This window comes from Meleagris gallopavo, chromosome 1 (genome assembly GCF_000146605.3).
Source record: "Meleagris gallopavo isolate NT-WF06-2002-E0010 breed Aviagen turkey brand Nicholas breeding stock chromosome 1, Turkey_5.1, whole genome shotgun sequence".
NCBI lineage: Eukaryota > Metazoa > Chordata > Aves > Galliformes > Phasianidae > Meleagris > Meleagris gallopavo.
Genome location: NC_015011.2, coordinates 2687008 through 2700669, shown reverse-complemented (window position 1 = coordinate 2700669; position 13662 = coordinate 2687008). Strand labels below are relative to the sequence as shown.

At 44.7% G+C, this 13662-nt stretch overlaps 1 protein-coding gene across 2 annotated transcripts in view; it reads right to left on the bottom strand.

Moving 5' to 3' along the window:
- PLXNA4 (plexin A4) overlaps positions 1 to 13662 on the bottom strand; it is a 429864-nt gene that overhangs the window by 69892 nt on the left and 346310 nt on the right. For both annotated transcript variants that reach the window (XM_003201828.4, XM_019614671.2), the window contains 2 exons: positions 5875 to 5971; positions 2906 to 3096 (listed from right to left, as the gene is read on the bottom strand). In XM_003201828.4, coding sequence (XP_003201876.2) covers positions 2906 to 3096; positions 5875 to 5971 — 288 coding nt within the window. The remainder of the gene's footprint in view (positions 1 to 2905; positions 3097 to 5874; positions 5972 to 13662) is intronic.

The window sequence follows — 13662 nt, the reverse complement described above, 5'->3', positions numbered from 1 at the left end:
GTCTCCAGGGATGGGGCATCCACCACATCTCTGGGCAACCTGTTCCAGAGCCTCACTCCACCCTTGTCTCAAAAAAAACACTTCCTTGTATCTAACCTAAGTCTCCTTTTTTTGAAGGCTAACTTCAAAGCCAACTCAGTTCCTAAAGTAGGGAGGCTGGAATTCCCCCAGATGGGTACAGGAAATCTTTAAGCCTGACTCATCACACTCCTTCAGATGCCTACAACAAGAAGGTGCTACTGCAATGTTTTCACAGCAAGAGACAAGGAGCATGTTTCTATCGTAGGTGCAAAAATCTGGAAAGAGACCTGTCAGTTTTTGCAGAGGGAAACACAAGCAGGGATATGAAAGCTGCCAAGAAGCCTCAGCTTTCTCTTTAAGACCCAGAGCTACGACACTGCATCACAATTTATGCCCTTGGCTGGTACCAACCATATCACAGAATGGTTTGGGTTTGGACGGGACCTTTCAGATCATCAAGTTCCAACCCCCTGCTATAGGCAGGGACACCTCCCACCAGACCAGGCTGCTCAAAGCCCCATCCATCCTGGCCCTGAATTGTCACTCCTACAGAAGGTTCTGTGGCTGAACGAATCTGTAAGCCTTTTAATTTCTCTTAGTGGCAATATAAATGCCGGAGCCAGGAAATAAAATACAGGCTGTGGGAAGCTGTGCTCTGAGTTGCCACGTGCGTGTGCCTGTGCAAGTGTGAGGACACATGTTATTTCTCCTCCCTCGCCTGCACAGATATTTCCCTGGCTCCTTGCCAGGATATGCACGCTTTCACCAACCTCTCCAGACGTACCATTAGCTGCAATATATATCCAGTCACTTGAGATTACTTCCATGCTAATGGCTCAGAAAAAGACTTTGCAAGAGCTACTTATGATCGCAGCAGACAGTTGGAATATTTCATGAGCGAATATTGCAATAATCTGTTCGAGCTTTGGGAGCTGTTGGAGGAAATGCCAGCAGAAATGGAAGTATGTTCCTTCTGGAGCTGTAACGTGGAGAATGAGTGATTTTCACTTCACAAGGAGAGTGTAGGTAACACATGTGAGCCAAAGCACGGTCAAGAAATGTGGATGGACCTTCAGAACAGCGTGCTATTGTATGGGAAGGTCCTTGTGGTGTGGACTTCTGTTTTAGTTGGTCATCTACCATCTTCTCAATACCAAATTCTATTAATCAATCTAAAATTTCTGATCTTTAAAGTTTGAGACATTAAAAGATTCATAAAGGTTTCTTTCCGCTCAGCTCCCTGTAATTTTCAAGGCCTCAGAAGTGAACTTTCAAAAGCAACCATTTACTCTGGCTGTTGTTGGGCCTGGTTTCACAGCTTCAAGTGCATTCAGATTGACCAGCTGCAGACAAATGCAAGCATGGTGGAGATCCCCACCTTGGAAACATCATAATTGGCATGACACTTGGGCAATCCAATTCACTTCGGAGAGTGACAGACTACAGGAAGATGGACAGAAACAAAATCAGAGGAGTTCTTTTCAGTAGCATCTGATAAAACAAAACTCTAGCCAGAGTTTGCTCTCATGAAACCACAGACATAGACAAAACCATTTCACCCATAGATACAGGTTTAGGGTTCATCCACAGTACCCGCACTTTTTGATTCTTTAATTCCTTGGTTTCTAGAAAAGTAGTCTACCTTACGTTTCATATTAAACAACAACCAAGGAGGCTAGATATTCCTCAGTGTCTTTCCCCTCTTCTTCCCCGTCTCATTTTCTTCCTTACCATTCTCAGTTGCAAAATAAGGCCCTATTCATTCTGGAAGTTTACTCATCTTAATTACGGTACAGTGACTGAGAAATACTTAAGTCAGGGTGCAGTTGGTAAGGGTGCAGTTTCCCATTATTATGGCTCATATCTGTCACTCTATCTACCTATGACCTTGAAAATGATGCCCACCATTATGGCAAAAGCATCCTAAGAGCAAATAAAATCACTGTAGACTGGAGTCCTGATTCCCCCTCCTTGTTGTCTCTCCCTTCCTCTGTTTCCCCTCTTTATTTTCTTTCTATTCTTTTACCTCTTCCCCAGCTCTTCCTTTGGCCTGATCAGCATAATCAATAGGAAACATTCCAAAGGACTTTGCAACCTTGTGACGTCCACCCATCATTGCCTTCATTCTCTTTTTATCACTTAATTAGGCTGTTTCACTTAGTCTTGGCTTGAGCCTGCCTCTTCCTTGAGCCTTCAAAAGGGGAAGGCTGATCTTTGTACAGGACTTTTCTTGATCAGTTGGGACATCTTTCACCTTGCAAAGACAACCAGGCAAACCCAAGAACTTTATTCTGCTGTAGTTAGTGGAGTCTTTTTTGCCCCAGGCAGGAACTTTGCCTGTATTCTACTACCAGGAAGCATGAACTACAACCTGCCCTCTTTCTTTGCCCTCCTGTCAGTAAATCTCAAAACACTCTGGGATCACTCAATATCTCCTCTCATCCAGTTTGGCCAAAGAGCTCTTTTCAAGAGAGCTGTGCTCCTTTGATAACCCTCACATAGCCTACTTGAGATGCCCCCAGGTGTCTTTTCTCACCTCCAGCTGCACCTCTAGAAGGCCCAGGTCTCCTGAATGCTGCATGTCAGATTTGCCAAACCCATGTGGACCGCTCAGATGCCCTGAGGTCTTCCACTAGGAGATTGTGATGTACAAATCATTCATGTTCATATTGACTGTGGTGGGAAAACACATCTGAAGCTGTGTGCTTCTCTTTGAAGCACACCATAGCCCTTCATCCCAATACGATAGTCACTTGGGACTTTGCCTGATCCAGCAGAGATCAATCTTGACTTTCCCCTCACCAACCCAAAGACCAATCAAGAAAATAAACCAAGGGAAGAGTACAAGAGGGAATCCACTGGCTCTTGAAGATCCATGACTTACATCTGTGATCTTGGGGTTGGTACATTTGCCTTTGGTGCTGGACAACTCCAGCCACTGGCTGTCCTGGGCCGGGCAGTGCTGCTTCAGCGTGCACTGGTTCTGCCCCTCACACCAGCCACACTCGAAGTCTGGGTCGGCTTTCAGGCACAGGCCACAGCTGTCCCGCATGGCCCCACACTTGTACAGATGAACTGCAGGGACAGGAAAACAGAGAGGACTTCAGAGGTGCAGACAGAATGGGTGAGCAGTGGGATGTCAGGGGCAGCAATGAGGTGAGGACTGGGATGCTCGTCCCAGAGGCAGGATGGGGCTTATGCAGGAAAATAAATAATACAGAATAAAATACTTACACCCTCTGTGAAACAAATTACACTTGTCAGAGTTCACCTCCCATGCAAAATATTTCACTGAATCACAAAATTGTAGGGCTTGGAAGGGACATCTAGAGATTATATAGTTCAACCCCTCTGCTAAGGGGGTTTGCTACCCCTTAGAGTAGGCTGCACAGGAAAGTGTCCAGACAGGTCTTGAATATCTCCCTATTTGTAGAAGCTGAGAGCAAGAGGGCTGCAGCCATCAGTGTAGAACGATGGACTGCAAGAGAGACATTGGGAAGAAAGATACTTGGTCAGAGACACGGCCTCAGCCATTTCCTTTTCCTGAGAATGTCTGAATGGCATCCAGTGATGTTTCAACAAATCCCAGTTCTCCATCTGTAAGTGGCTTACTACACCTGCTCTACCCACCATCTAAACTCCACATGGGGAATTTTCCTGGAATACCCTACCCAGAACTGAGTGTAAAGCTACTCAGGTTTTCCCCTAAACAGAAAAGCTAAGAGAGAACAATAAATTCACAGCAGCTCTGTATGTGAGGCTAAATCCAGAGTTTTACCATCAGCCTTTCCCTCTTCTTCTGCTCCAAAAATTAAGACTATTTTATACTTTGAAGTACTAAGTTGATCCCCTTCTAATACCAACAGCAAAGATTAGTGCTTAGCTCTGTTTTGGGCTGCTAATAAGTGATTAGAGGCAGTCAAAGCTTTTTTCCAAATAAAGCCTAAATTTCTTGCAGTACTATGAAATAAGATCATGCTATTTATCCTTATTTTACAGTTGAGTAAACTGAGGCCTGAGTTGCACAGGGTGCTAATAGCAAAAATCTGCTCCCTGAGGCTGAAGACGGCAGAACTGAGGCTTTCAGATTAGTTTATTTCTGTACTTATGTGGATGTTGGTGATTTTCTTCGTAAGATATGGGATTTTCCCTTTGTACTTTTGTGTTGCCATGCCGGTAAGCGACTAAAGTCTTGTCTGTGGTTATTATCATGCACAATCCAAAAGCTCAAAGGTTTTGAATCTTCTTGCTGAAAAGCTTTAGCTCTCACTCCATACCTATGCCCTGTTCTCCCAGAAGTCAGCAAGTATTGACCAACGCAGGGGAAACCTTGGAAACTTTTTATTTCTCCAGGTTGGTTGCAAGAAAAAAATGTGAAATTCTGTCAATCTCAGCATGCTGCAAGCCTCTTAGGGCACAGACCTTTCCTTATTTGTCGAACTGCTCTGCTCACAATGTTTGGTTTAACATAGGCTTTCAGTCTACCAGCCCAGCCTGCGAGTTGTTGGCTGTAACAGTGATGGCATCTTGGTTGGTCTTGGAAGCAATGTACCTTTAGTGCAACTTCACTTAGAAAGACACTGAAGTTATGATTGAATCATATGGTTGGAAAAGACCTCTCAGATCATCTAATCTAACTGTCTACCTATCATTAATATTGCCCACTAAACCTTGTCCTGCCTCTGTCTCTCTCTCAATTTTCCATAGAAGAAAATCTACTCAAAAGCTCTGCTAGGGGATTCTACTTGTTCTTAAATATTACATCTGTGTTAGTAAATAAAGTTCTATGTGTCCACGAAAGCATGTGCTATGCTTCCACGTGATACAGCCAAGTGTATCTGGCTATTATCCTCCTGCTACAAAACATAATGGTATAATCGAAGCCATTCTTTGATGGAAAGGAGTCACACCATGGGATGAAGAGCTGCCTTCTGTATTGCTCTCCAGCTTCAACGAGGTGTTGGTGGAAACCTCATCCATCGCTGCTCAGCTCAAGGTTGGGTGTGAAATGGTATGAAAAGAATTTGGGAGTACGTGACTGGGAGAGATGGAGTGGGAGAAGCAGTGGAAAGTGTCCAAGGAAAAGGAAGGTAAAGTGAGGGAGGGAGAAACTTCTGAGAGGTGGTGGTGTGAGGAGAGGCTGCAGGTCTGAGCTGTGAATGCAAAGGCTGAGAGCAGAGGGAATCTGGGGGAAAATCTGCCATGTGGTTGAGGGTGATGGACAAGAAGAAGTAGGAGACGTGAATGGACCTCCCATATCTGGCAAAAACAATTGTGTCAGGGTTGGACGAGCAACTCTGTGAGAGGCACACCAACTCTGTGCCATGTATGGCAATTAAACAGAGTCAGACTCTGGGCAGGAGGAAGACGTCAGTCCTTTGCTGTTAACGTTTTGTTTTGTTCAGTCTCTTTCCACTGACAAAGCTGCAGCCTGTCTCCTCCCCCTCTCCTTTCCTCTGTTCATTACCACATCACCTATGAGCAAAGAGTGCCTACTTTCCTGGCGTGTTAAATTGAAGAGCATCACTCCAGGAGAAATAAACAGGGGGAGAAGGCAGGAGGAGTAAGGAAGAAAGACACAACAAAAAAAAAAATAAAAAAAAATGGGGAGAAGCAGAAGGCAAAGGTGATGAAAAAAGAGAGAAAAAGCCATGCAAGTGGGAGGAAGAGTGGTATTTCTCAGAGGGAAAAAAAATTCACAGAGCACAAAAAAATTGGTAATTTGCAGAGTGCAGAGAACAAGTCTGCAGCAGACAGCGCAGGGAGATGGTGGCAGCTTTGTTAAGTGTAGGGAGGGATGTGGCCCGTTGCTAAGGTTACCGCTTCCAAGGACAAGTTGAAATAATTTTTTACCTTTGTTCTGTGCTGGGTTGTCAATGTTGAAATTCCCGTTCCATACAACGGTCAGCTCCACCGGCAGGCTGTTAATCTCCATTCCTTCATACGAATACTAGAAGAAAAGGAAAAAATGAACCCAGAGTTACTTCACGTCCAAAGGCTGGGTTCCGGGGGGGTGGGCAAGAAGTGGTACCATGAGTTGTGAACAAGAGAAATTGAGCTGTCACCTGGATCCCTACCTGTCATTACCTCCAAGAAAGCCATGGGAAGCTCTCAGAGCTGTGGTTCTCAGTGAAGGAAGCTGTATCCATATCAGTATCATGTGAATTCTAGATGCTAGGTAAATATTCTATTTTTAAATATATATGCACATCGTGCGACTTGGAAAAGTACCTTCTAGCTGTGGAGCACAGTTCTGAAGGATATTCTGCCAATGCTTGGTCGCACCTCTAAGGTTAGCAATGGGTTGCTAGAGTTAGGGTAGTATGGTTAGGTTGAGGTTGGACTTGATGATCTTGAAAATACTTTCCCACTTGAGCAATTCTATGATTTCACAATTCTGATATTTGTACGCATTGTATGTATTTGGATATAGCATCCAAATATACCTCTGCTGTGTACTCTATAGGTGCTGAATATATATCCATGATTATCTATGCCAGTGTCATTTTGAAGAGCTCTTGAAAGCTGAGTGAAGTCTCAAGTATCTCAGAAATGCCTTAAAAAGGGGAAAATGGAGCTTCTGTGTAATTATAGACCTGTCAGCCTAACTTGGCTTCCCAGAAAGAAAGTACATCAAATTATTAAACAATCAATTTATAAGCACCTGCAAGATGATAAGGTGATAAAAATCAGCCAGCATAGATTTGTCAAGAACAAATTGTGTCAACTCAATTTAATTTCCTTTTTTGACAGGCTTAATGGCTTTGTGGATAAGAGGAGGCAGCAGATGTGATTTATCTAGATTTTTGTAGAGTATTTGCTACTGTCCTGCAGGAGATTCCCATAAAAATAAATAAATATGTAAGTGGGGAAACATAATCTAAAATAAGCCACCATAAGGTACCTGTAAAAACCGACAGAAAATTCACTGTTGGGCTGGGAGGACTTTTCAAAAGAAGTTTAGTCCCAAGTCTGGCATTATTCCATGTTGTTACTATTGACTTCATTGATGGACTGCAGATCATGCTTACAGATTTTGTGAATGACTCTGCTCTGGGAGAGGGTGCAAGAACATCCAAAGGCAGAGTTAAGAATTCAAAACAAACTTGACAAATCGTAGATGCAGGCCAAAATCAACAAACTGAAATTCAGTAGAGGGAAGTAGTGAACATTCTTCGGTATGAGAAATCAGTGCAAACAAATGTGGAATGGGAGTGACTGGCCAGTGTTGCATTAAAGGGTCTGGGGATTGTTGAAGGTCACAAGCAGATTGCAAATCAACAGTGCCACGTTGCTGCCAAAAAAAACAAACAAATCTCAGTTGGGAATGCACCAGACAGAGTTTCCTATATACACAAGCCCCAGGAGGCAATTATTTTTCCCTATCCAGAACCAGAAAAGCTTCAGCTGGTTCAGGAGGGATCCAGTTTCCAGAAAATATGTATTAAGAAAGGCATAGAAATCTTCTGAGAGTGAGACAGACTAAAACAAATACTTGTCAGGCATAGTCACAGTACATGGATCTGGTCTTAATGAAGAAAATGGAAGCTTGTCTCTGGAGGCCATATCCAGCCCCCCACTTGATGATTTCTCTGACATAGTATTTAGGGCATTTTTTTTCCAGCCAGATTTTGGTTTATTCTGAGTTGGTTCACATAGGGCTCACTCAGTTGCCCATCAGATCCCATTGCGCATCTCCTCCAACAGTTTCCAACACTTCACCAAAAGGCAAAAAGCATCCTAAGTGGGAGAGGATGCACTGTCACAACAGCTGCTTAAAGGACAGAAAGGGAAGAAGTCAAGAAGGGAAGAGATGTGTCATGCTATACTGACTGCAGAACACATAAGGAATTCTCCTGAGATCATAGAATCGTAAGGTTGGAAATGACCTATAAGATCATCTAGTCCAACCGTCTTCTCATTACCACTGCTACCACAAGCCACTAAACCATATCTTGCAGCTCCTCATCCAGACGCCTCCTGAACACTGCCAGGGACGGTGACTCCACCACCTCCGTGGGCAGGCCATTCCAGTGCCCGACCACTCTCTGGGGGAAAAAAAGTTTTTCCTCATGTCTAATCTAAACCTCCTCTGGTGCAACTTGCAGTCATTTCCCCAGGTCCTGTTCATTGCCTGAGAGAAGAGCCAAACCCCTCTTCACCACAACCCCCCTTCAGGAAGTTGTAGAGTGCAGTGAGGTCTCTCTTGAGCCTCCTCTTCTGCAGACTAAACAATCCCAACTCCCTCAGCCACTTCTCATAAGACTTTGTGCTCCAAATCCCTCACCATTTTCGTTGCCCTTTTCTGGACACGTTCCAGGGCCTCAACGTCTTTCCTGTAGTGAGGGGCCCAAAACTAACACAGTACTCAAGGGGCGGCCTCACCAGTGCTGAGTACAGGGGGATGATTACCTCCCTGCTCCTGCTGGCCACACTATTTCTAATGCAGGCCAGGATGCCGTTGGCCCTCTTGGACACCTGGGCACGCTGTCGGCTCACGTTCAGCCAAGCATCAACCATCACCCCCAGGTCCCTTTCCTCTTCACAGTCATCCTGCCACTCATCTCCAAGCCTATAGCGCTGCATGGAGTTACTGTGGCCAAAGTGCAGGCCCGGCACTTGACCTTGTTGAACCTCATCCCATTCACCTCAGCCCAGCAATCCAGCTTATCTAGATCCCTCTGAAGGGCCTACCTCAGACAGATCAACACCATCTCTCAACTTGGTGTCATCTGCAAACTTATTGAGGGTACACTGAATCCCCTCATCTAGGTCATCAATGAAGGTATTAAACAAGATAGACCCCAGTACTGACCCCTGGGGGATACCACTTGAAATGGGTCACCAGCTGGACTTAACTCCATTAACCACTACCCGTTGGGCACGGCCCTCTAGCCAGTTTCTTACCCAAAGGAGTGTACATACCTGTCCAGACCACAAGCAGCCAGTTTCCCCAGAAGAAGCCGGTGAGAGACCATGTCAAAGGCTTTACTGAAGTCTAGGTAGACTACATCAACAGCCCTTCCCTCATCTACCAGTCTGGTCACCCAGTCATAGAAAGAGATGAGGTTGGTCAGGCACGACCTGCCTTTCACAAACCCGTGCTGGCTGGGACTGATCAGAGATCAGGAATCTCCTACTGCACTGGGAGCAGGACAAGCTCCCACCCAAACAGAAAGAGATGTTCTCTCCTCTATGTGACTAAACATAACATTTCTGCCCAGATAGATGGTGGATGCCCCAAACTTTTGGACGCTCAAGGTCAGGCTGGATGGGGCTCTGAGCAACCTGATCAAGCTGTAGGTGTCCCTGTTTATTGCAGGGGAGATGGACCAGATGACCGTTAAGTGTACCTTCCAACTCGAATGATTCTATGATTCTATGAAATACACTTCAACAAGCTGCCTGGTTTTGCTGGATATGTCTTACAGACGAAAGAGTTCACCAACACTAAAAGCCTCAGCATGGTTTTCCACAGAAATGTGAAAATTCTGAGCATTTAGAGGTAGGTTTTTCTGTTTCCACTAATTGTCATATAATTGCAGAGTAAATCATGTATGGTGATTTCTGTCCATTACAGCTGAGTGAGTGCTAGTTGCACAGTAATTTCTCTTTGGACAAACTAAACACGATTAGCCACTAATCTGCAGAACCCTGTGATTATGATCTAGTTGTAGGGTATTTACGGGTATAAGCTTCGTGGTTACCATGGAAGTAAAGAGCTGCTGCAGGTTAGCAGAATCCTGCCTGATAGGGCTGTACCCGTCAGCCTCATTCACTATTAGCATTTTTATGACACTTCTCAGTGTCACTGCCAGGAAGATGCAAGATGATGCAGAGCCACTTGGACTCACAACGGTGACTTTTCACAGCTTTATGGAGCTAGGAGCAAGGATAGGAAGGCTGAAGTGGGAAGGAAAGTGTTTGAAAAATAGAGAATAATTAATCTTCTGTCACTTGGGAACTTTGCTAACACCTGTACATGGCACTTTGCAAATGTCAACTGGAAATGGGAATGAGCACATACACAGAATGACTGGTCACCATTAAGTAACAAGCTGAGTCTGTAGGTGCCTGGAAAAGCACTAATTTCTGTCTCAGCAGATCCTTATGTGTGTGCACTGGGATTTATTTGTTAGCAGAGCATAGGCAGGGCTGCAAAGGGACAGGCAATGAGAGTCCCTCAGAGCCTTTCATCCCACTTAGGATCCCAAAGCCAACAGCAGGAGCCCAGCTGGGATTGTAGATCTTATCTGCCTATAGCACTGGAGACACACACATATTAGTGTTGTTAGCTCAGCTGAATTGAACCAGCACTGGAAATGGATGTGAGGGAATACGCAAGATCCCCATGGAAGAGATCCAAGGATGAAGCCAGATGGGGCTTGGAAGGAGGATGCTCATGCTGCCATGCCCAGACAGCTTGTAGGCTGCACAGCAGCAGAACAGAGCAATTTGCCAAGTACCAGGGAGTAGATGCTCTGTCCTGCTCAGACCACAGGAGCTACTAACTCACTGTGGTCCCTGTTCAAAGCCCGTTGAACTCAAGAGGAGTCTTTGAAAAGGATTTGCTCAGCTGTAACAATAAGATGAAAATACATTTCAGAGGAGAAAAAAGGGCTGATGTATTGATCTGCAGAACTCACGGCAGAGATTCCTGGATACTCCTTCTAGGAGCATTCAGATCATTAAGGCTGGTTCCTATGTATTGCCTTGCACAACTTCCTCCAGCACGGGCAAAATTGCTCAAAAGATATAAACCTGATCCTGAAGACTGCAAAGTCTGGTTTCCCACTACGCATACCAAATGAAAGTAGAAAATTACAGGCAATTGAGAGGACCAAACTGAGAAAGAGATGCTGCCCTTCCAGAAAGGAAGGCTGGATTTCATCAGGAAACCCCAAAAAGCTGCTAGAAGGAGCTGTTGTAATTCACAGGAACAGCACATTGTGTTTTGAACTCTGCAGCACTAGTTCTTTGTCTCTTGAAATCTTTGCTGGTATCAGATATTCTTACAAGAAGGGCTGAGCCCATCACATCTCTTGGCCACTTTGCCACTCTGTTAGCAGCTTAACATTTTGTACACAAGCCACTATAAACACATCAACTGTTTGTCTCCTGGAAGTTCACCATGAAGTTTACTACCCTCAGGCTGAGCGTATAGCTGCAAAAATCACAGCTATCAGATTTATAACAGCTATGCAAACATTAGCTGACTGCCTAGATAGATGTTTTGCTTTTCAGTAATCTGCAAATTCCTAGCTCCTCTGGGCATCCAGTTAACAAGCACCCTAAATTAAAGGAACTCAGTTTCACAGACCAGTGAAGCTGTGGCTTGTGTGACTGCACAGCCATGCAGAGGGATGTAACCTCTTGGTGCATCATCCTGAGATGTTATATCATAAAGCAAAGACTTCTGGTAGTTCGTTTAGGGGACATTTAGTGTAATACATTGGATGGAGGCCTGGGCAACATGATCTAATCCCTGATCTAGAGGCTGGCAATTCTACCCACAGCAGAGGTGTTGGAACTGGATGACCTTTGAGGTTCCTTCCAATGCAAGAAATACAATTCTATGATCCTATGAGTATATGATTCTAATGAATAAACCAAGAGCGATTACATGATGTACCTCCAGATATATTGCTACATATCCAGCAGCAGGGAAGCATCTGCAAGCAAGCAGCATTTTATTACTGAGTGTTGCTTTGCTTTCCCTAAAAGCACAAAGACCAATTTTATGATTAGACCTTGGGCCTGGGGGTTGAATTCTATATCTGTCACTGCTATCAGATCCTGGTGTGGCCCCATGCAAAGCATTTAATCCCTTTTTGCATCAATTTTCCAGCCATAAACAGGAGGCATAAACCCTCATGCCCACTGACACCCCATTTCTTTGGACTCTTTGCTTACTAGAGCTGGGATCGAACCTCTATGTTTCTGTATCACCCACTACAATCGAGCCCACATCTCAACTGGTAAGTTACACATTCTACTTGAGGTATGACTCAGCCCTGTTCTCATCTACCTTCGGCCACTCATAACTATGTTTTCCCATGATTTTTGTGAATAGATTGCTCTTCTTTTATTTTTTTTTCCCCAGCTCTTTGTTTTTATTTTCTCACTCTCCTTTGTGAGCCATGGCACAGAGTCAAACACTTCTGAGATCTTTTACTCAAGTGCAACAACATGACATATTTGCTTTTCCTACTCCTGAGATATGCAGCACTTTGAGCTGCACCACCTCGGGTCTCGCAGGACACAGACCTGTGAAGGACTATGAGGCCAATCATCAGCAGGGATTCCACTGCTAGAAATCAGTCTGTGCTGCTTGTAAGTGCCAAGACCAGACAAGGGACAGGCTCACGCAAAACAAACATGTATGCTTAGATCACTGAAGCTGGTAATAGTAGTGATCATGGCATGGTCAGGCAGGTCATCTCTCACCAATCTCCCTGTTTCTTACACTGAAATTTGCTGACTGTATGAGACTGATTGTAATTGCTGAGTCTACTAGTGCTTCCCATTGGGGAGACTGTTCTCTGACCTGATAGATCTAGCAGTTCCAGCCATTTCTGCTGACATTTTTACTTACTTATTTATATGCCTCCTTAGCTCTCCTCCTTTTCATTTCCTCCCATCACTCTGTGTCCAGACGTCGGCAGAGCTATCATAAGTGCAATAAGGAATGGCAGGCAGGGTCTCGCTGAGTGATAATTGTGTGCCTTGGGTGGTGTGATAGAGGACAAAGCTCAGAGCTGAGAGGCTCAAACCACTTGACAAGAACAATAATTGTCCCGAAGCATGCTGTCTGCAGTGACTTATTGCTGTTATCAAATGAAATATCTCTGGGAAAGACAGGGAAAGATACAGAGCAGGCTATTGACTGGACCAAGCACCTAGGCACCATAAGTGTTGAATATGATGTTACCGACAGATCATCAGATAGGCTGGTCCCACCTTGGTATCTTTAAAACACCTCTTAATTGAGCTTGGAGCCACTTGGAAAAGCTCCTGCTTAAGATGGAAGGATGTGGTTCTGATCTTTGGTACCCTGGTGTAGGTCCTGAGGGAGCGGGCAGTCAAGAGCAAAAATAAAGGTTTTTTTCCTGCTCCCACGAGGAAATCTCTTGAATTTTGCAGAAGATATTCTGCAAGAGCTGAATTTGAGCTCATTGGTGACTACTATGTGATGGGAGGAGATAGAATTTGAGTCTTATGGAGGAAAACAAGCCAAGAATGATTGCTTAGTCTAGCACGCATCTCCAAAAGAAAGATCTGCTGGCAGGATAGCATCCCTTCAGGGACACAACATCACAACATATCCACCCACCCTCCTTTGGACCTTCTCCAAGCCTGCAATGCAGGTGCTACGTTCAGTTCTCATCTAGCAACTTTGCTGACTAAAAAGCTCTGTTGAAGAGGGCTGATTCAATTTGCAAACAAGCTCATACGTCTGCTTCTAAAGCCAGGTGACCCTTGGAGTGGAGGATCACTGCAGCACAGTGGCTCCAGACTGAACGCTAATTTTGGCAGGAAAGGAAATAATCACGATGGAGACATACCCACAGTACTCCTTCCCTATTGTCTGTGTCCTCAGCCACATGCTCAAAAAGAGCTGGGGGCTTTACTATTCCTTTT